The sequence below is a fragment of the Ahaetulla prasina genome, chromosome 18 (genome assembly GCF_028640845.1).
Source record: "Ahaetulla prasina isolate Xishuangbanna chromosome 18, ASM2864084v1, whole genome shotgun sequence".
Classification (NCBI taxonomy): domain Eukaryota; kingdom Metazoa; phylum Chordata; class Lepidosauria; order Squamata; family Colubridae; genus Ahaetulla; species Ahaetulla prasina.
Window position 1 is genome coordinate 6,507 of NC_080556.1, and position 21,590 is coordinate 28,096.

General features: G+C 49.6%; 2 protein-coding genes across 3 annotated transcripts in view; one reads left to right on the forward strand and one right to left on the reverse strand.

Annotated features, from left to right (window-relative positions):
- Positions 1-1,704: 1,704 nt before the first annotated feature.
- LRRC38 (leucine rich repeat containing 38) overlaps positions 1,705-21,590 on the reverse strand; it is a 71,339-nt gene continuing 51,453 nt past the window's right edge. Inside the window, exons 3-4 of one of the 2 annotated variants that reach the window (XR_009152483.1) lie at positions 4,781-4,830; positions 1,705-2,313 (exon numbers count right to left, since the gene is read on the reverse strand). The gene's annotated coding sequence lies outside the window, so the exon portion shown is untranslated. The remainder of the gene's footprint in view (positions 2,314-4,780; positions 4,831-21,590) is intronic. The other variant, XR_009152479.1, reaches the window with a different exon arrangement.
- Positions 10,073-17,168, forward strand: LOC131187063 (arylacetamide deacetylase-like 4). Its single transcript, XM_058161205.1, has 4 exons — positions 10,073-10,591; positions 12,720-12,936; positions 13,460-13,523; positions 15,078-17,168. The coding sequence occupies exons 1-4, from the start codon at positions 10,409-10,411 to the stop codon at positions 15,850-15,852; spliced, it is 1,239 nt and encodes a 412-aa protein (XP_058017188.1). The 5' UTR covers positions 10,073-10,408; the 3' UTR covers positions 15,853-17,168.

Below are 21,590 nucleotides of genomic sequence, written 5' to 3' on the forward strand. Positions count from 1 at the left end.
TAAATAAAAACAATCTGGAACTGAACACACTGAAATCCGTAGAAATGGTGGTAGACTTTAGGAAAAACCCTTCCGTATTTCCACCTTTCACAATACTAGACAATGCGGTATCAACAGTAGAGACCTTCAAATTTCTAGGTTCTACCATACTGCAAGATCTAAAATGGACAGCTATCATCAAAAACTTCATCAAAAAAGCACAACAAAGAATGTTCTTTCTGTGCCAACTCGGAAAGCTCAAACTGCCCAAGGAGCTGTTGATCCATTGAGTCTGTCACCTGCACCTCCATAACTGTCTGGTTTAGTTCTGCAACCCAACAAGACAGACACAGACTTCAGAGGATCATTAGAACTTCAGAAAAAACAATGGCTACCAACCTGCCTTTCATTGAGGACCTGTATACTGCATGAGTCAAAAAGATGGCTGTGAAAATATTTACAGACCCCTCGCATCCTGGACATAAACTCCTACCCTCAAAACGACGCTATAGAGCACTGCACACCAGAAAAACTAGACACAAGGACAGTTTTTCCCCGAACACCATCACTCTGTTAAACAAATAGTCCCCTCAACGCTGTCTATTTACAGCTAACTATTTACTAAGTCTGCACTACTATTAATCTTATCGTTCCCATCTCCTTCAACTTATGACTGCATGACTAACTTTGTTGCTTGTATCCTTACTGTTTATATTGATATTGTTTCCTGATTGCTTATTTGTACCCTATGATTACCATAAATTGTTGTACCTTATGATTCTTGATGAACGTATCTTTTCTTTTATGTACATTGAGAGCATATGCACCGAGACAAATTCCTTGTGTGTCCAATCACACTTCGCCAATAAAAAATTCTATAATAAAGAATTATAACCTTAAAATGCGGTTAAAAGTTTTCTTTTTTTGTGTGTGGCTGCTATATCTGGATCACAGGAGGGCACTGTTTTCTGCGCCTTAGCAATAGCATTGAAGCTATCGAGATATTACTTTATCGTGGTAGTAAGTAGTAGGGGATGACTATTAAGGTGACCAATCGTCCTCCTTTAGGTAGGACAGTCCTTTCGTAAGTTCTGTCCTCTCAAAAAGTGTCCTCCTTTTCAATATTTGAAGATTAATCTGTAAATCTCCATATTCGATCGATTCCAATTCACTGCATGTGATGTGATGTATTTGTATTTGACCTGATGATTTGTCAAGACTCGGTACAGTGCGGTGAAATGCGATTATGAGACGCATGTGCTACGCACGGGAGAATTGTTTTGAGAGAGTGCGCTATGCGCAAGAGTGCGCCGTGCGCAAGAGTGCGCCGTGCGCAAGTGGCTTTGTTTACTTCTTACTGAAACACGACACGGCACACACGCACGCATTAGACTCACTTTTTTCTCAGTGAATATTCAATCATACGTAGGTGAGCACAATTCACTTTTATTAATTCCATATCTATTTAATAAATTCCAAAGATGTATAATTTTATTTACAAGTTTATTCGTTTATGTTATTGTTTCAGTTTTAATTTTATTTATTCAATTGCTAATGATTTTTGGAAAAGTGAAAAATCGAGATTGAAAAACTGCAGCACTTGCCATAAAATTCAATATGAAGGATATTTCTTGTTCAGATATTTCCAATATATTATTAGAAGATGATACATTGACAAAAAATATTCATTCAGTGGAAAAGTACTCATTTAAATAATTAATAGGCATGTAAGCATAATTACAATATAAAATGTTGTTGTAAATGTTTTTTATTATGCATTTATCATATTATAGAGTATTCTGTATTGTTGCAATGAATAAAATGTTTCTTTTATTTACGATTTTTTTTCCTTCAAATTTTTTGTGTCCTTCTCATTGTAAAAAAGTTGGTCACATTATGACTATAAAATTTGGACGGGTAGTCAGCCATGATGGAAAGGTCATTGGCACTGAGGGTCAGCGACAGTGAGCGGACAGGAAGTCCGCCATGCCGAGAAGGCCGCTGCACAAGGAAGTTGGAGGATGATTAAGAAGGATGGACCAGACGTTGGCCATGGCACGAAGGTCCTTTTCAAAGGCACTGGGGGAGAATCGTGATTAACGGACAGGAAATCTGTCATGCCAGGAAAGCCTTTTGAAGATGTCTGAAGAGGAAGCCGGCGGCCATGCGAAAAAGGCCAATGGAAGCTGCTCATCCCTTTTGGATGAGCATAGAGTAGCGGTGCTTTTGCTGCTGCTCTGCACTTTGGGGCTTTGTTCCTCGGTCTTCCCGATCCTGGGCAAAAGCGGAGGAGGAGGAGCCACTCAGCACGTTGCCCTCCCTGTTTTCTTTTTCCTAAACAATAAAACATAATTGTGCGTTAAATTGTTTTTATCTTTTTTCCCCCCAGACCTTCTGTTCAGCAAACTATATTGGGTCAAATTCACCTGAACCTCACCTTTTATCAAGGCCTGAAAATCAGGCAAGCTCCCTTAAAACCCATATTTCAAACAATTATGATAGTGTTTCCATGACTTTAAGCAGGCCCTACGGATGGGCTGTATGCTAAAATAAAGCCAGGTCACGATACACACTTGAAAGTAAATCAGGAAGACTGTAATTGTGGAGTTTGTCTGGCAAGAACAAAGAATGCTTAGCTACAGGAAATATGCAAGTGTAAATCTTGTAACAATTCTGGGTAGTTAGAAAACTGATAAAAGTAACAATAGTTAGACAACTTGCAAGCCTCATCAAAACTTAGGAATACAGATACTCTGCAACCAATTAAATGTGTATTAGATAACTCCTGGAGCATTCATTAGCCAAGGTTTAGGAATAGGGACAGCTAGAGACCAATAGAACAAATTTTAGTATTACTACTAAAATGTTTATTAGATGATATTTCTTATTATCTCACCTTCTCCCGCCTTCTCTTTTAGTGAAAACGAATAAAGCTTTCTTAATCCTTGGGTCTTGGGTCTTGGCATTTTGGCCAGGAGCCCTTCTCCTTGGAGTACTCCAATAAAAAGCAATCGGAAAAGCTGCACCCCATGTCTGGCATCCATCATTGACTTTGGCACCAGGTTCAGACCCGAACTGGGGACAACACTACGAGGCTACAGCACACTACCGTAAATGTCAAGAAGGTTTAATTCTGCCCACCTTCCCTGCAACAAATGACAGGTCAACCCTTTGAGCTGTGGGGAGCCATAGTACTGCCGATGGAAGAATCCCACCAAAAGGATTAGACGTGAGGTATCGCCTATCACGACCCTTATTTACAAAGGAGCACCTCGGGGGCTGAGAAGGGCAGTTAACTGTCGTAACAAGAGCCAGCTGTTTGGGTGAGGTAGCAGAAAATTCACTGGAAACAGATGACAACTGTTTCCCATGTATTCTCAGCTGCCTGTTTTCAAAGTTGGTCAGGAGATGCTTCACAGCCGAGTTTGTTCTTCAGAGCCATAATCCGAGATTAAAATCTCTTACCGGCAGCCCATTGTAGGACTGAACTGCAGCGTCCCGATTAGCCAGCTCCTCAGTGCCTACAACTATTCAAGCTTCTAATTGTTCATTTCTTTTATTTATTAAATTTATATGCCACCCATCTCACTGGTGAAGCAATCCTGGGTGGCTTACAAAATAATGGCTAGAGAGACTCGGTTTTAAATACTGCATGGTATAATCTTATGTAACAGCCTAAGCCCGTGATGGTGAACCTATGGCACGTGTGCCGCAGGTGGCATGCATAGCCATATCATTGGGCACGCCTGCTCAGCTCCAGTGTGCGGGCCAACAGAATTAGGGAAACAGGCTGTTTCCTGCATCTGGAGGGCCTGGGTGGTGGGGGGGAAGGCCTGTTTTGGCTCCAGAGCCTCTCTATGAGTGTATGGAGGGCTTCCCCACCACCCAGGCCCTCCGGAGGCCAGAAACAACCCATTTACCAACCTCTAGGAGTCTCTGGAGGTTGGGGACAGCAAAAAACGCCACTTCCTGTCCAATCAAAAGTTGTTAAACGGGCCGTTTCTGGGCTCCAGAGGGCCTCTGGGGTGGGTGGGTAAGGAAGGCTGTTTTTGCCCTCCCCAGACTCATAGAGAGGCTCTGGAACCGGGCCATCGCCTGCCAAGGTGGTGGGGTCGCACAGGCATGTGCGGGGGTGGGGCGCATAGAATTATGGGTGTGGGTATGTGTATGCATGACCCCCCGCCCCCCCTCCTGGCACCCCCACTGGCCTAACCGGTCTTCGTAGGGCCAGATGCTCTGAGAATAACGACAGAGAAGCAAAGCACATTGGCCAGCCTGGCAAATGTGTAGCCTTGCCTGAAAAGTAGAGAGAGAAGATTCTGGGGGCTTTTGCTATGGGGGGAGTCTAGGGGAATCCTCCGAAGATTTCATATATTTCTCCGATGAAACATTCTGCGGTTTCTGACTAGATCTGTCTACAATGAGCCTTCGGTTTCTTTTTTCATATTATATTTTGCTTATTTCAACTGTCAGACTGGGATACAGAAGAACGTCAAGGAGAGGACTACCGAATCTGCAGACGATGCAAAGCTGGGCTAATGCTCTGGAAACGTGTTCAAAAGAAACGTATTCAAAAAGACTAGCTGGGAAGGGGGGACGGACACAAAGTGAGTGAAACAAGAAAACAAGGGAAAAATATTATCTGTCTGGAGAACAAAAGTGGTTCAGATTTCCACTTCGGTGCTTGTTTTGCTTTGACAAAGGTGACAGTCGCAAGACGTGGAGTGGCGAGCTACTCATTCATTCAAATTGCCAGAGTCAATAATTAATAAGACCAAAACAAAATATGTTAAATTCTCACATCTGTTCAGTCGAGCTGACTGGTCCCCTGTCTTCAAATCTTATGCTGCACTAGAGAGACAAAGGGAAACATGGAGGGTCTGAGCTGAATTAGAAAACCTGGTTATTTAGAGCTTATTCAAAGACTTATTTTAACAGTCCAAATTTCAATGGATGCAGAATTTGAACGTGGCACAGGAAGGCGTTTAATGACGACTCATTCAGCAACCGTTTGACAGGACGGTGGTGCTGAATGAGTCGCATTTATGATATGTCCTCAAAGTTCCAGCCCTCCCACATCCCCACAGTCAGGTGATCACGATCCAGGTGTTTGGCATTTGGCTCACAGGGCAGCTAAAGTCTCCCACGGTCACTATTGTGACCTTTCCTGCTAGGTTCCCATAAGTCACATCCATGGGGAAAATGGCAGGTTGCTCCCGTAAGTCACTCCCACTCAGGCTGCTTTTTTTCCCCCTAAGGCTACGGAGTCCGAGTTCCCAGGGATCTTGTACTCGGTAGCGTATGTGCTCACAGCACCCTGCCTAGCCTGGATTCCATAATGCCCACTTGTGCTTCTGTGGCACCATGCTAGCCACTTACAGGCATGCCCTCCCATGCCTGGAAGCAGCCACCCCCCCCAATCGATCACATTCGTGTCAACTTGGGACAGTTGACCCATCAGCCAAGCAGATGCTGCCCTAATTCACAGAAACCCAAGAAGAAGTTCAGCAGAACCAGATTTTTAATTCGGCTGTTAATAACAGTTCCTGTAAAAGCAAGTTTAGGCTTCCTGTTGATTTCCTGGCCTGGCCTGGCCTGGCCTAGGGAATGAAGCTGATGGCGGGGCCTGGAGTTCAAGAGATCCAGTCGCCTTCTGATTGCCTTAAAGTACTGGAACCCAAATTACAAACTTCCTAGGTGTGAGTTTGCGGGGTTTGTCTCAGAGGACTCAAAACCTGCCTAAGACATTCCTCTGTTGGGAAGGTGGCTCAGGGCAGCTGACCCAGAGGAGAATGGCACGAGAAGTCCATAATTAAGAAAAGGGTGCAGATATAAATAGTCTTAATCAGCAGAAAGGATGAAGATTCAAGTGGGATGAAACCGGTGCTGACAGATATAAGCTCAATAATTGGATTTTGAAAGACATTGGTTTCTTCAGGATTCTGCAAGATAACTTGCATAATTATGCCAGATTTAAGCCAAGCGCTGTGGACCATGGTGCTTCACTTCACCGCCTTGGTCACGCTTTTACTATGGACCTTTTACTATGATTTCACCAGGACGCGAATCCCACCGGGAATCAGCCAGGGGGCAAAACTGCGCCTGATGAATTTGGCCATGAGCTTTGTTCTCAGACTGGTAAGGTTCCTTCCCTGGACCCTGTTTTTTGCTTTCTGGCCGGCACAGGCCTCAGCTGGGTGAGCCCGACTGTCCAAAGGGGCAATTTGCAGAACTCATAGGAAATCCGGTGTGTGTGTGTGTGCCAAAAACAATTGGTTTTTGCAGATTGCCTGGAACCCACCTCCCCTCTGTTGCTTTCTCATTCTGATCCGGTTGTCAGCCTAAAACGCTGCCTTCCCCACCTCGAGTGCCTCCCACCCACCCACCCCTCCCTCCCTTCGCAGCACCCTCAGATCTCTGGGATGAGCCGGTAGCCCCCTTCTTTGAAAAGACGGCATGGTTGCCTGCGTGTGGGTTGAATCAGTGGTGGGTTTCAAAAATTCTCACTACCGGTTCTGTGGATGTGGCTTGGTGGGCGTGGCATGGCTTGGTGGGCGTGGCAGGGGAAGGTTACTGCAAAATCTCCATTCTGTTACCACTCCGGGGGAAGGTTACTGCAAAATCCCCATTTCTTCCAGATCAGTTGGGACTCGGGAGGCAGAGAATAAATGGGGGTGGGGCCAGTAAGAATTTTTACTACCGGTTCTCCGAACTTAAGCAACCTACAAACCGGATGGACTATAAACTAGCGAGATTGGGCCAAGTGGGAGGCAAAGGGGCACTTGGGCCCGGAGATTGGTCGGATACTGAACGGTGGCAGACCCTGTCTCTTTTACAGACAGGGACTGCAGTCTGTAGGAGTGTAAGTCTGGTGAAAAACCCAGGCAATCTCTATTTCCACAAATAGAGAAAATGAACAACAACAACAAAAAGGATTTGCCCTCCAAAAAGGCTCTGGAGGCCTTTCATGCCAGTCTCCTTCACCCGTCGGCATTCATTCCGTCTCCAGGCAGGAGACCTCGCCTTCAACTGTGCCTCCCTCCCACTCTGCCTCAGAAGAGACCATTCTCCCCGGCAAAAGTGTTGCGCAGAGGTCGAGGGGACCTTTCCTGGTAGACACTGCTTCTCTCTCGCCTCTCTCCTGTCTCCTCCTCTTCCCTTGTCCTCTTTTTCTGAAACAGGTTCTTCCTGTTTTCCGAGCCTCTAGAAGAGACATGGTGGCCGGCTTCGTGTATACCTTCCGAGCTTCAGTAAACATGCAAACCATCTGCCCAGGTCTGCTCCTTTCATTTCTGCCCCCAGCTAAAAGCAAAGAGGGAAAGGGCAGGGAGGGGGGCGTTGTGCCATGACACATAATGGGCTTTCTCAGGCCCATGTCTCAGGCATGCCTCAGGCAAGAAGCTGATCCCTCCAGAGGGCCCCAGATGGGCAGGCCTTGTCCGGGGCCCCTCTGCCACTGGGTGTTGTGACCCAGGCCCAAGTAGGTAGTAGGAAACTCAGTCAGTGAAAAAACAAACAACCTTTATTCGAACAGCTGAGAATTACTTCATTCCCAGCATATTTCAACTAAATTAAAACAAATTCCTCCCAACACAAATTCCTCAGTCCTATCGCAAACCTTGCTCCAATTAGGCAAACTGCCAAAGGCCTTTCTTGGCAAATGTTCAGAAGTCACAAAAGTAAATGCAAGACATAGACAGAGAAGACGACGAAGCTATCAACATTGTTTTCCAGCAAAGAGCCCAAACACCGTTGCTGATCTGTTTTAAGCCTTATAGGAGGGGCCAATCATCTCTTGGCCCTACTCCCGAGTCATCCTCTTTGCTTGAGCTGCTCTTGCCTTCTGGCAGCTCTTCTCATGCGTGTATTAGGAACAGGCTCCTCCTTTTCCTCTGCCTCGCTACTGTCAGCCTCTGGAGGCTCCGGAGTCCGCACATCACTCCCCGATGGCCCTGGCCCCACATCTGCCTCATCGCTATCCGACTCCATTGCCAGCTCCGCAGGCTGCTTTCAGACCACAACACTGGGGGCAATGGCTGCCCGCAGGAGAAAAGAGGAGTAGTAAGTAAAAAAGACCCACCTTAGACTGCGACCCCAGCCTGAAGGAGGCCAAACAGCCACCGATTCCATCCAGCAGCTGAGAGAGAGCATCCGGGTGGGGGGTGGGGGTGCCCGGAGTCCCTCAGGCAGAGTCACCAAGCGGCTGGACTTCCTTTGGAGCCAAGCAGCCGTTTCCCCCCCAGTGTTGCCCGGAGCTGTTTTCAATCCATGGGACTTTCACTAGAATGACATCCTGAGGGTTTTCTTTATAGGGGGTGTCCCTATTCCATTTGTGTTTGTGTGTGTGTGTGTGTGTGTGTGTGTGTGAGCACACATGTGCTCACTAAATGTGACTCCAGGAAGAAAAAATAATTGCTACCAACCTGCCTTCCATTGAGGACCTGTATACTGCACGAATCAAGAAGAGGGCCATGAAAATATTTACAGACCCCTCGCATCCTGGACATAAACTGTTTCAACTCCTACCCTCAAAACGACGCTATAGAGCACTGCACACCAGAACAACTAGACACAAGGACAGTTTTTTCCCGAAGGCCATCACTCTGCTAAACAAATAATTCCATCAACACTGTCAGACTATTTACTGAATCTGCACTACTATTAATCTTCTCATCGTTCCCATCACCAATCTCTTTCCATTTATGACTGTATGACTATAACTTGTTACTGGCAATCCTTATGATTTATATTGATATATTGACCATCAATTGTGTTGTAAATGTTGTACCTTGATGAACATATCTTTTCTTTTATGTACACTGAGAGCATATGCACCAAGACAAATTCCTTGTGTGTCCAATCACACTTGGCCAATAAAAATTCTATTCTATTCTATTCTATTCTATTCATACAACAAAAAAAAGGAAATATAATAAGTCCCTGTAAAAGCAACGAGGAATGGGGGCGGGGGATGGGGGGCATCATCTGCCACACCATGCCGGATCAGCTCACCTCCGTTTTGGGCCAGGTCCTGAGGGAACACCTGGAGGGACCTTCAAGACCATCTTCAGGGGCCCCAAAGGCTTCAGGGCTGCCAGGGAAGGACCACTCCAGAGGGCAGGTGCTGTAACAGTGAAGGGTTCCCCCCCCGCACCCCAGCAGGAGGCACTCTTCCGAGGCAGCCCCTGCAGCATCCCCTTCTGGGTGAGCCAGAAGCCAAAGGGGACAGGGGTGGGCCTGCTGCGTAGGGCTGGCCAGAGATCCCCAGCACCTGGAGTTGCATCCAGAAAATGTGGCAGCAGCCCACAGAACGAAAGCATCCTACGCGTGGCCTTCAAGGGCAGCCCCATGCCAAGTGCACACCATCACGGCCTTACCAGAATTGAGCTGCCCATCCAGAGATTCCCACATGCTCCCCATTCCCAGGGGGCCCGGTGAAGTTCTCCAAACCAGGTTCGCTTGGGGGAGCTGGTTGGGGGAGCGCTCTGTCCCCCTCCGGAGCCCTGGCTCTGCTCTCTCTTGGCCCTCCCTCGATGCCTCCCCTTCCCCTTCCAGCCTCCTCTGCCTTCAAGAAGCGCCTGGCCAAACAGGTCAAGTTGGCCGAGGGGAAGGACGCCGGGCCCCTCTCCCTCCAAGGTGGCTCTGGCTGTCCTGGCAGCTCTTGCACAGCAGCGCTTGAAGCGGAACTTTCCCAAGAGACCCGGAAGCGCCTGCTACAAAGCATACATGGGCTTACGGACTGGCTCGGGACCAGAGGCATGGAAGCAGAAGCCTAAAGAGAGGTGAGCTAGACTAACCTGCTTTTCACTGTTATCCGCACTGATATTTTTATCTCGTTACAGTTGCAGATACGTACCTAAGACATAAGCAGCCAGTGAGCTTGGGCAGGGCAACCTTACCGACTGGATTCACATCTATGCCTGCTGGAGTATATATGCTAAGGGGTGGGATAAAAGACAGTGTATTTCTCCCCAATGGATCCTCTTTCCAAGAAAGGAGCCCTAAGATCCTGTAGCCACACTTGTGCCAAAACCTTCGATTTCTGTAAATCAATGTATAGCCAATTTTGTATTACAAAACAGTGGTTGGCAGAAGCTCGCCTAGGGCAGAACCTGCCTCTGTAGTCCATAATTAAGGGATGTAAACAAATACACACTCTCATTTAATCTGCAGGGTGATCATCCAGTAGAACAAGGCTGACGTTGGCCCATGAGATCATCAAGACTAGAAGGATTTCAGAGGAGTTCTGTTTGTTAGGAGTTTGCAACATGAATTGCATAAAAATACCAAGTGCACAATTAAAATCCTGAAAGAAAGGGCATCGAGCTGTGCCCGTCTCCCGTAGCTTAAAAGAACTATGTGAAAACGCAGCCCACCCAGACCAAGGGCGAAGGAGACCTTTGGCCAGATACTTGATCTTCCCGTGGAGATGGAGATGACTTTGAGCCAAGCGCTGTGGATGCTGACGCTTCACTTCAGTGCCTCAGTCGTACTTTTACTCCTCGGCTGGACCCTCTACTATGACTTCACCAGGGCACGAATCCCGCCAGGAATCACCCAGGGGACGAAACTGCGCCTCATCAATTTGATCATGAACGTTTTTCTCGAACTGGTAAGCCTCCTTCCCTGGACTCTGGCTTTCCTTTCCAAGTGTCTGTCTGGCTAGTGGCTGGGTGCTCCCGAGGGTCCAAAGCAGGGATGAAATGCTCCCGGTTCGGACCGGATCGCGCAATCCGGTAGCGATGGCGGTGAGTGGTTCAGAGAATAGGTAACAAAAATCCCTGCCCCCCCCTTGCCCAGCTAAGCCACGCCCTCATCAGAGGTTTCTTTTTTTAGTTTTAAAAGCATTTTTTTGTTGCCTTACTTTTAAAAGTAAAAAAAAAAGCCTCTGATAATCGCACGGCTGAGCTGGAATCGTCAGAGCCTTTTCAAAGCATTTTTTCTACAACCTCTTTGGCCGAAGAGGTTGTAAAAGAATGCTTTGAAAAGGCTCTGACAATCCCAGCTGAGCTGGCTAATAGTCAGAGGCTTTTTTTTCTTTTAACGGAAAAAAATGCTTTAAAAAGAAAACAAAAGCCTCTGACAATCAGAGAACTCAGCTGGGATCATCAGAGGAGCCTTTTAAAAGCTTTTTTTCTTCGGCTGAAGAGGTTGTAGAAAAATGCTTTTAAAAGTAAAAAAAAAGTTGGCCATGTCCACCCAGTCACATTAACTGCCCCCCAACCAAGGCATGCCCATAGAACCAGTAGTAACAAATTTTCCATTTCACCACTGGTCCAAAAGGGCGATTTGCAGCATTCATAGGAAATCAGGAGGGGTTTTGCTGATTGTTGGAACCCACCTCCCCTTTGCCACATTTTCACTCTCATTCGGTTATCCGTGATGCTGCCTTCCCCACCTCCAGCCAGGAATCCCAACCATGAATGCCTGCCTGCCTCCTTCCCCGCTGGGTGTCCCTTTGCAGCAGCCTCCTTGGAGAACGCCTCTTGGCAGGGCCTCCTAGGGCTCCGAAGGGCTGGGATCAGTGCAGAGCCCCGGGGGAGACTGCCCGCCCACAGATCCCTGGACTGCTGCTTGGAGATGTTTCCCCCATGCCCTATTTCCTTGACCTTGGGCATCCTTATGTCTTTTTCCCAATGGAAGAACACAAGCCGTGCCCTGCTGGATTGGACCCTGCAGTCTGCTTTTGCAGCGGCCAAACCACCGCCCAGGCATATCTCAGCAGATGGCTTTTGCAGGCAATTGCCGTCAAGGCCAGGTGACCAACATTTATGACCACTGGTTTTGGATCAGGGGTGAAATCCAGCAGGTCCTGACAGGTTCTGAAGAACCGATAGTGGAAATTTTGAGCAGTTCAAAGAACCAGCAAATACCACTTCCGGCTGGCCCCAGAGTGGGGTGGAAATGGAGATTTTGCACTATCCTTCCCTTGCCACGCCCACAGAAGCGGTAGTAAAAAAATGTGGATTTCACCACTGCCTTGGATACATGTCTGTACAGTGTCCGAGGAAACACTGCATATAGCTGGTAAAGCTATTGTAAATTACGGATTATGCGGAACAAAGGATCCATTTAATTGGAACTGCCAAAGAAATCTGATTAAAGGCAAGGTTCCAAGTGGTGTAATTAGTCCATTCAGTTTGGGTGCCCACAATACTATTCAATGGGACAGTTTGAAACTGTGGGGCAAAGTTCATTTGCCCAACCTCAAGACCTGCTGAATCTTCCAAGGTATTTGGTGGGTCCGATAGGATCCTTCCACTCGCTTCCGTGCTTGGATTTGAGGATCCCATTGGATCAAATCCTTAAGGCGGCTCCGAGGTGAAACAGCAAGATCCCTCTGTCCTGGACGCAAGGAAGCCGGCAAATTTCTCTTGGAGTGGAGAAAGGATTTGCCTCCCAGCCGAGTAGGTCAAGGCACAGATGAACAGACGGTGTGCAGCCTCTCTGGGGTGAGCCCCCTGGGTAGCCACGGACGGCTGCATGCAGACCGACTGCTTCCCCTGTCCCCCCACCTCTGTGGGTTTCCCCACTTGTGATTCATGGAAAAGAAATGACTTTTGTTTTTTCTTTCATAAGGAGAAGAGAAAGTGAGTGAAATTAATAATTCCGGTCACATCTTCCCCAAAGGTTCCCCAAAGTCTGAGGAAAGGGAACTCACTTTGGGCAGCCTCTGCATACACGCCTCACGCCTTGCCAAGTCAGGTTTCTTCTTCCTTCTGTTTCTCTCCCCCGAGCAGGCTGTGATTCTGGAGAAAGTTGGCATCTGCCCCCAGTACGTGGTATGGAGGCTACTCATCAACGGGATCCCCCCGGGGAGAGCCCCTGACCTGACCATCGAGGAGATGCTTTTTGAGGCGGTCCCAGTGAGGGTCTATTGGCTTGGGAGAGCAGGTGCCGAGCCCAGGCGAGGACTGGTCTGGATTCACGGAGGAGTGGGCCTCTTTGGCAGCCCCCGTGAGTAGCACCAACAGTTGGCAAGAGGGGCTGAGTGGGGTCCTCCTGCAGCAGGCCAAGGGTGGTGCCTGGAGAAACAGCCAATCCTCCCATCAATCAACTGACAGATTACAAAGGTTGTTTTTAAAGATCTTCTGCCCGGCCACAGTTGCCAAGGTCTTTCTCACAGGTCTAGAAGGATGTTAAAATAAATTATGTGTCATCGTCATCCGTCCCCCCATAAATGAAATCGTTTGCTATCAGTCATTTTTGGCTTTCAGCCGGATGTTAGCACGAACACCATAAACGTTTTAATACTCAGATGTTGAACTAAAAATCCATTCTGGGTAATATCAGGGCCAAATCAAGGTTTCTTCTGCATTTGGGCTGAAAGTCCTCATCCCTTTTCTAAACATGTACCTCCACACTAGAAAACATCATCCTGTTCCAGGAATGCATGCATTAGCCTATAAATTAAGGGGCTGATATAGTGAGACATTCTCATCTAAAGATCAGTGCAACCATTTTTTTTGCCGTATTTCAGGAGCCTATGAACGGTTGTGCTGCCTCATTGCCCGGGAGGTTGCCACAGTGGTCGTGTGCATCCGGTAAGTGGGCTCAGGTCGGCTGTCTCACAGAAGGCTGTGCTCCATCGCTGGGCAGCATTCTGACCTTCGGTCTCCAGCCAGCCAGCCCTTCTCTGTTCCACATCTACAGCCACCCGAACGGTCAGCCAGCTGGCTGCACCCCATGGATGTTTCCAGTTTACCCCTCCTCTTGAAAACCCTCCCCTCCCGATTTAAACTCTTTAGGAACTGGGCATGCTGGGTGGGGCACATGTAAAAGATGACCATTCTGCATTCACTGATCTGCTCAGATTCCCCGGGGGTGGGGGGTGGGGAGGGCAGGGACAGAGAGCTTTTTGGAGAAAAGATTATCCAGACCCATTTCAGGTGACTTTCAGACCAGGGCGCAGCACAGAGATGGCCTGGGCCACGCTTGATCATCCTTGTGCTCCAGGATATCTTAGCAGCTTTGGGCACCATTGATCAGTTGCCCATCTAGACAACTTCCAGGGTTAGTGGTGGGGAGGGGGAATTGCAGTTAGGAAGGTTAGGGTATCTCACAGTCTGGGATTGAGGAGGAGACGGCAGGAGCGGGCAGTGGGGCCGTCCTCTTGTGCCCACGAGGTCCCTGAGACGACTACTCGTGCCCTGGCCACCTTGCCGCTGGAGCACTGCAATGTGTTCCATGTGGGACTGCCCAGGAAGACCATGCGGAAGCTACTGCTGGTCCAGATTGCAATGGGTTTTTGTCTTCAATCATTTTCATCCGCCCTGGAGGGTCAGGCGGAAAGTGGGCAGTTCAGGGCCCTTCAATGAAACTGGATCATGATGGGGGACCGAGGAAAGGTGGCCCCTCCTCCCCTGCTGCAGCCCCTGCCCTCTTCCCTCAGAGATATATGGGCTGCGCAGGGATGCTGCCTCCCCCAAGATTCCTCCGGGCCCCCGCAGGCCCTGGCCCGCTCTCAGTGGAGCCACTCAGTCCCCCAGGGGGCCTAAAGCTGCCGGCACAAGCCACCAGTGCTCTTGCCTCCGGTAGGCGAGGCTGCTTGCCACTCAGCCACCCACTTACCCTGCCTTTAAGGAGGCTCTACCAACAAAAAGCACCCCTGCAGGATGGCGAGAACTGCCTTTGGGGCCCTGGGGCAGCCTCTGCAGGGAAGCCCGGCCCTGTGTGGCAGCGCCTGGGCCCCCCACAGCAAGGAGCAGAAAGGCCAGCCAGGGGTTGCTGGCCCTGGAGGAGCAGCTGAGTCCTGCCAGTCCCAGGTGGCTGGGTGGGCAGCAGGCCAAGGCCTGTGGGGGGCCAGAGGGAAGAAGCAGAGCATGGGCTGCTTCCGGGGGGCGGGGGGGCTTAATAACCCACGCGTTCATTTAACAGCCACATCAGAGAGAGCAGGGGATGGGGGTCCTTAAGCAAGGCCGTCTGGATTAATGGGCACTTGTGACCATAATAGAATGGCCCCTTACAGGCGCAACTTGAGGACTGCCGGTATGGGAAGCTGCAAGCAAGTAACTATAATGAATCAACAACAATAATAGGAATAACAGGGATGCCAATGTGTTTGTAAGATTCGTCTTTTGGCTTCTCTGTTGCTGTAGGTACCCCTTGGCACCGGAGCACCCCTACCCGGCTCAGCAACTCAGCTGCTATGCTGCCGTGTCGCACTTTCTGAAGAATGCGGGGGACTACGGAGTGGACCCCCAGCGGGTTGTGCTGGCTGGCGACAGCAGCGGAGCTGGCATTGTTGCTGCCATTTCCCAGCAACTGGTAATGAGAACCGACCTTCCGCCTCTCCGGGGCCACGTGCTCCTCTACCCTTTTCTCCAAGCTCTGGATTTCAATCTGCCTTCCTATCAGCAGAACCACTCTGTCCCCTTATTAGTTAAAAAACAGGCTGCTTCTCTCGGCTTGCTCTATCTGTTGGGAACCGATGCCAGGGTCAAAGAAGTTATGTGCAATGCCCACGTTCCGCAGGAGCTCAGGGCAAAGTACCGGAAATGGATCAGCCCAGAACTCATCCCGGAGGAGTTCAAAGTCTCGGCTCACGAACCGTTTGTACCCGGTCTGTTTTCAGAAGATCTTTACCAAGCGTGCAAAAGAGCCTTTGAGCCCACACTTTCCCCGCTCCTGGCGGAAGATGCCATCATCCGGCAGTTTCCAGAGACCTTCCTCCTAACCTGCGAATACGACATTTTCCGAGACGACGGCCTGCTCTACAAGAAACGGCTGGAAGAGAACGGGGTGTCTGTCAACTGGCATCACCTGAGGGATGGATTCCACGGGATCTGCCTGCTGACCGGTTTGGGGCCCCTGGAGTTTCCTAGCACCAGGAAGAGCATGAAAAGCATAATCCAGTTCCTAGAGAGGTTCTAGAAATCCATCAGCCTCGGCTGGTTTTTCCCTCGCTACGCCCCCCCCCCCGGGTTTCCATCTTCTCCCTACTGCCAGGACAGGGGGTCCCTGCAGGCGATCTCTCTTGGGGGTGATCTTTTAACCACTGCAACCTATCACCATAATGCTGGGCGTGGGGACCCAGGCAGGAACACCAATGTTTTCCAGGGAGGGAGTGGGGAGGCACCTCCCAGGGAGAGGCCTGAGTATGTGCAGTGTGCACCTGTGTGTGAGGTGGATGGTGGTGGAGGTGGGGGAGAGGTTCAGGGGAGCCCCTGCCTACCCCAGAATCTCTGTGAGAAGGTTGCAGCTGTATCTGGGGAGGTGCCATCCCTTGGGGTAAGCAACTAAATTGGATTGGACTCATTCGGATTTCACCTTGTTGCCTTTGGGCCCGACTCCAATTTTCTGTCCTGCGGGCCGATGGATGTGGCTAAAAAAGTTAAAGAAGTCAAGGAGCTAAATAAATTTCTTTTAACAATGTTTATAAATCTTCCTGCATTGGACCGCCAGCATATTCACTATATGGGAAAAGTTCCCAAGGTTTTTTGGGGGCTGCAAACTCACGACAGGGAAACAGATGGCTTCACTTCCCATGAGGTGGCCTGATATCCCCTTAATGTCCCTCCCCCGCTTCTTAGCCTGCCTTCCCTCACGCCCCAAAATCTGGGTTAACTGTACAGATGAGCTCTGTTCGCCTGACAGGCGGTGCCCAGGCACAAAACCCTTCGAGGGATAGCCAGATCCACCCAGGCGGGCGAAGGTGATCCTTGGTCTAGAGAGCCACCAGGCAGATGGGCTGCGTTTCTATGCCCACACATGGGTGGGGGGAGGAAAGTCCTGAATATTTCAAAGATGTTTTGTGTCCAGCTGTAGTGTCGAGCTCCACAGATCCTTGGTCTTCTCCTTGGTGATCCGAAAAGAGAGAGGCAGAAGCCCACTCTATGTGTCCCCCATCTCCCCGCCCCCCCTGAAAAGCCTGAATTTTGCTATGAGAAGCTGATGATCTGAGCCTGAGCAGTCAGCCCCAGCTCTTGTTTTTACTGCCTGTAAGGAGCTTCTGCCTCTTTGGCTGCAAAGTAGTTCATCGACCCAGTTTCGGTATTGACCCTCTGGGGATGTCCATGTGTAGAGTCAGCTCCTTGGTTGTTGGAAAAGGGTGTTTGCTCTGAATCTTCCCTTGACACAATTCTATTGGTCTTCGCCTTGCGTCCTTTTCTACTCCAGGGCCAAACTTGCCTGTTTGATCTTGACTTCCTGATCACCATTCCAATCCCCTATGATGAGAAGGGCATCTGAGTCCTTCGGGAGAAGGACGGTACAAAAATTAAATTATTATTATTATTATCTCTCTTTTTTTCCCCCTCCCCCTCTTCCTCTCTCCCCAACCCTCACTCTTCAGCCTAGGGCTTGGGGGGGGCACAGACTTAGATTACTGTGATGTTGAATGGTTAGCCTTGGATTCGAACCCGAAATCATCCAGTCATGTATCAAAGCACACGGGGGCGCATTCCTTTCCTTTTGTGCTGGCTGCATAACACTTCGTTTTGCAACCTGCTCGAGGGATGAAACTGCACAATCCAAGATGACACAACAATGAAAGCAGTAAAACTGCAACAGGCTGACAGCTGCCCTGCGAAGGATTTCGCAATCTATCCGTTGCACCAGGCAGAAAGAAATAACAAAATGCGCAACCCCTTTGATTTCTGAAGGGCACTAAGTGGCCCTTCCAGGCTTTGGTCATAATGGCCGCTTGCCACCTCACAAACTCCAGAGGCAGAAAGTTTCCAGAATGTTCCTCGGAGGTCTGGGACACATGTATGGGATCTCGGGAGACCGCCAGAGACCCCCTCTGGTACAATGGACACATTCCAGGCAGGGTCGGCTGAGTTTTATTCGGACTCTTCCCTCTTCCTCCAGAGAGCTCAGGAACTGAACATCTTCCCCCCACTCCTCCTTTCTCAGCATCAGGCCAATGTCACATTGCACTAGCTACATCCAAATGCAAAATTTATTATTATGAGCTTCAAAAATGTTAGCAAGAGGTTCTCTGCCCCGGTTGCTGGATGGGTGTGGCCATGATGGGTGTGGCCTAGTCCAGTGGTCACCAACTAGTGGTCTGTGGACCACTGGTGGTCCTTGAGAAAATTTTGGTGGTCCACAGAAAGATTATTTGCATTTTTTATATTGCACTAAATCAGGGGTCCTCAAACTACGGTCCTGGGCCAGATGTGTGCAATGAATGTTTCTGTTGCTGCAGAGAATCTCCCCCTTCAGGATCTTTTTGTGCAGGTCGGAGGGGGGAAGAAATTCTGACTTGGGGTCTGCTTCAGCCTCCTGGTGCAGGGCTTTGGGTGAAGGCTGGAGGGAAGTGCCACTGGTGGCAAAGAGCCAGAGGGCCTTGTTCCAGTGGGACTGCATCATGGCCTGGAACTGGCTGACCATCTCAGCCCACTGAGCCTCCAGGCACGGGTACCTGGCCTTGCACTCCCACAGGTCTTCCCTCTGCTTGGAAAGCCTATGGTCATAGTCCTCAGTGAGGTGCTTCTACTGAGCCTCTTTTTTGGTCAGATCCAATTTGAACTGAGCCAGCTGTTTTGCCAACTCTTTTTGGTGGTGGCTGCTTAGCTCCAATAACTGCCTCCTGTTGGGGGCAGGCGAAGAGTGGCTGGGAGGGGAGGTGCAAGTAGAAGCTGGCAAGGCACCCCTTGACGTGAGTGACATTGAGTTGGCCATGCCCACCCAGTCTACGTGACCATCTAGCCACACCCACAAAGCCGGTCATTAGGTAGATCATATTAGTAGTCCATGGGATTTAGAATTATGAATTTAGTGGTCCCTGAGGTCCGAAAGGTTGGTGACCACTGGCCTAGTCAGCCTCCTGCACCATGGTGGGGAGGGGCGCTTTTGCCCTAACCGGATTCCAGAGGCTTTCCTTAAGCCTTCGGCAGAAACGGCCTCCCCAGGCCCTGGGTGACCTCTGGAGACCAGAAACAGGCCTGAATCTCCGGTAGGCCCGTTTTTCGCCCTCCCTGATCCTCCGTGCATGCTCTGCACTTACCTGCATCCAAAACAGGCTGCATGGGGACTCCTGGGAGGGGTGCAGTGGGTGGAGCCAGCCAGAAGTGGGTTTGGCGGTTCTCCAAACTATACAGAATCTTAGCTAGCCCCCAGCAGCCCACCCCAGCTTACTACGCCTTGGATAATAATGATGATTAAGAGTGCAAAAGAACTTTATCTTGAGTTCTCCCTCTGGACTCTTGACACTCAGCCTGCAGACCCCGGTGGCTGCCACGTGCTCATCTCCATTGCCTCGCGTGAAGGTCGGTCTCCCCACAGCCGTTCTTGCGGTGGCACATCTCCCTCACGTTTGATCCTGCCTGCATCCCATGCGTTAACCAGAAAGCCCTCTGGCCTTTTACGTAGGAGGAAAGGACTCCAAGGTAGGCAGAGCAGCCACCATGCGCAACGTATTAAATTCCCAGGCAAAATTAGGTCAGTAGATTCTGAAGGAGGCTTAAGTAGTTTATTACCGAGATTAAGAATGTGATTGCAAGGAGAAGACAATGGGGCAGGATATGAATCCTGCAAACTTCAGCTCAGCACCTGATCTTTCGGACAGGAATAAACAACGAGGCAGAGACATGTGCCTATGCTGGACTGGGAAAACATAGCAGGGCACAGAATACAAGCTGACAATGCCCAGTTCAGTTCAAACCATAAAGAGGCATGCGATTCATTGAACAATGCTGATTTTACGTTATGACAGCCTTGGAAAAAGTGACTTACAACCTGCACTCTCACGACTGTCACACTCCCCCCACCCCAAATAGGAGATCACCAGCTGGCAGGAAATCCTGCAAATAATGATTGCACAGCTTTAAAAACATGGCAACCGGTGTACATGCGAGCCAACTGCCCAGTGGTCAGATTAGAGCAACTGACCTGGGGGTCTTGGGATGGCTACAATCTCAGAGATCGATCCCAAGTATCACCTGCTCAGCACCATCACAACCTCAAATGGCCGCTGAACGGGTGTTGTTAATTGAGGGAGGTCTGTACAGTTTTTGGAGACACAGATGGTGTTATTCACATAGATTTCCTTAAACCCAGCACTAGACGGCAACCTTCGAAGATTGAACCTATGATTCAGCAAAGCCCAGAAGCACATGGAGGAAATATTTTGAGTGTCAGCCTTTCCTCACCGGGCACCCGAGAGTATTTCACCAACTTGGCCCCCACCACCCATGTAGTGCAAACTGGCAGCATGCGAGTTTGATCTTTTCCCCCTCCCAAAATGGAAGGACCTCCATTTGACTCAGATCAAGACACTGAACAGACAGAGGCGTTACTTTCCACTCAGCACACACCCCGTTCCCCATGTTGTTGATTCCCTTGATGGGAATCAACAGCAGGATGCTTTTCCTGTTCCTGCTGTTGATTCCCTTGATGGTTTGTCCCTTGCACTCTTTTGGGTCAGGAGTCCACCATCCTTACAAACTAAAAATTTATCCCACAAGGCAGGCAGCCAATGCCATCACACACCGATTTCCTAGACAGAAGAGTCCTCTGGTGGGTAGAGGAGGTATTGCAAGTTGCGGGAGGAAGCCAGGATTCTACAGAATGGGACCATTAAAAAGCCTGAGGCGGGCACAGGAATTGCCTGCTAGTTTGGGTGGTCTGTTCGTTGTGGCTCTGGGACAGAAGAGGCTCAGCAGAGTCTAAGTGGCTCAGTTCTGCAGTACAGGAAATCCTCCCCCGTCATGGATCAACCTAGTCAAGGAAGGATGCCCCTGTTCCACGGGAACGGGCACTCGCCAATGGGGAAGGAGTTTAGCTCCCCAGTTGGTGGCCACCTACTGCCTTCTTCATGGCAGCAATCTTCCCAGGGCTCAGCGGCTAAAGGTGGGCAGGCAGAGGGCCCCATTATTCTCAGCCCTCGTTTTTTGTTGCCCTGGCCCTGGATCAAAGCAATACTGCATCTGATTCTAGCGGCCAGGCCCTGTTTAAGTTGGGAAGCAAACTCTCAACTCTGAATCCCACCCACACACACACCCACACCCAGTACTTGAACGGCCCCCTCCTCTTGTCCTATGGAAGGCTGCCCAGACCTGCGTCTTGCACCAGACAGTTTCCACCTGGTGAAAACATCAATCTGGATCAACCCACAGATCTGCAGGCAATAATGGCGATGTGCAGTTCCCGCAAGGAATTAGTGTTCCTTCCTGTGGTTTGCAAGGCTGATCTGTCCTTCCTCCTGAGGTGAGGCAGAACAACGGCACACTCGCACACCCAAACGGAGACCATCTGTGGGTCTTGCTCCACGGGAGATTGACTGATTTATGGACTGAGAAAAAGCAACCCAGAGGGAAAGGCGCCTCGGAGAGGGCCCCGTCTCTCAAGTGGGGAAGTGGGACGACCAAGGAGAGGGCCTGAAGCTTGACAGATGTCTCAGTAAAGGAAGCGTTTTTCCCAGAGAGAATGGTCTATGGGGCAACCCGGTCTACCCAAATATGGGATTGCTTCCACTTTCACCTTTCAGCTCCAATCCAGGAGTCTTTGCAGGCATCCGCTTTTGTGACAAACTTTTTTCTAAAAATTGAATTTATATATTACAGAAAAAGAAATAAAGGGATACCAGTATAGACCTATTTCAAGCTATTAAGCTCTGGTCAGGTAGCCTGGGATTCAGACCTGGGCTACTTATATATTAGGTAGAT

Bases quoted from the DNA above. Each gene is read 5' to 3' on its own strand.
- LOC131187063 (XM_058161205.1), top strand. From the start codon at position 10,409: ATGGAGATGACTTTGAGCCAAGCGCTGTGGATGCTGACGCTTCACTTC. The intron at 12,937-13,459 runs GTGAGTAGCACC...GCCGTATTTCAG, and splicing joins GGGCCTCTTTGGCAGCCCCC to GAGCCTATGAACGGTTGTGC. The intron at 13,524-15,077 runs GTAAGTGGGCTC...CTGTTGCTGTAG, and splicing joins ACAGTGGTCGTGTGCATCCG to GTACCCCTTGGCACCGGAGC.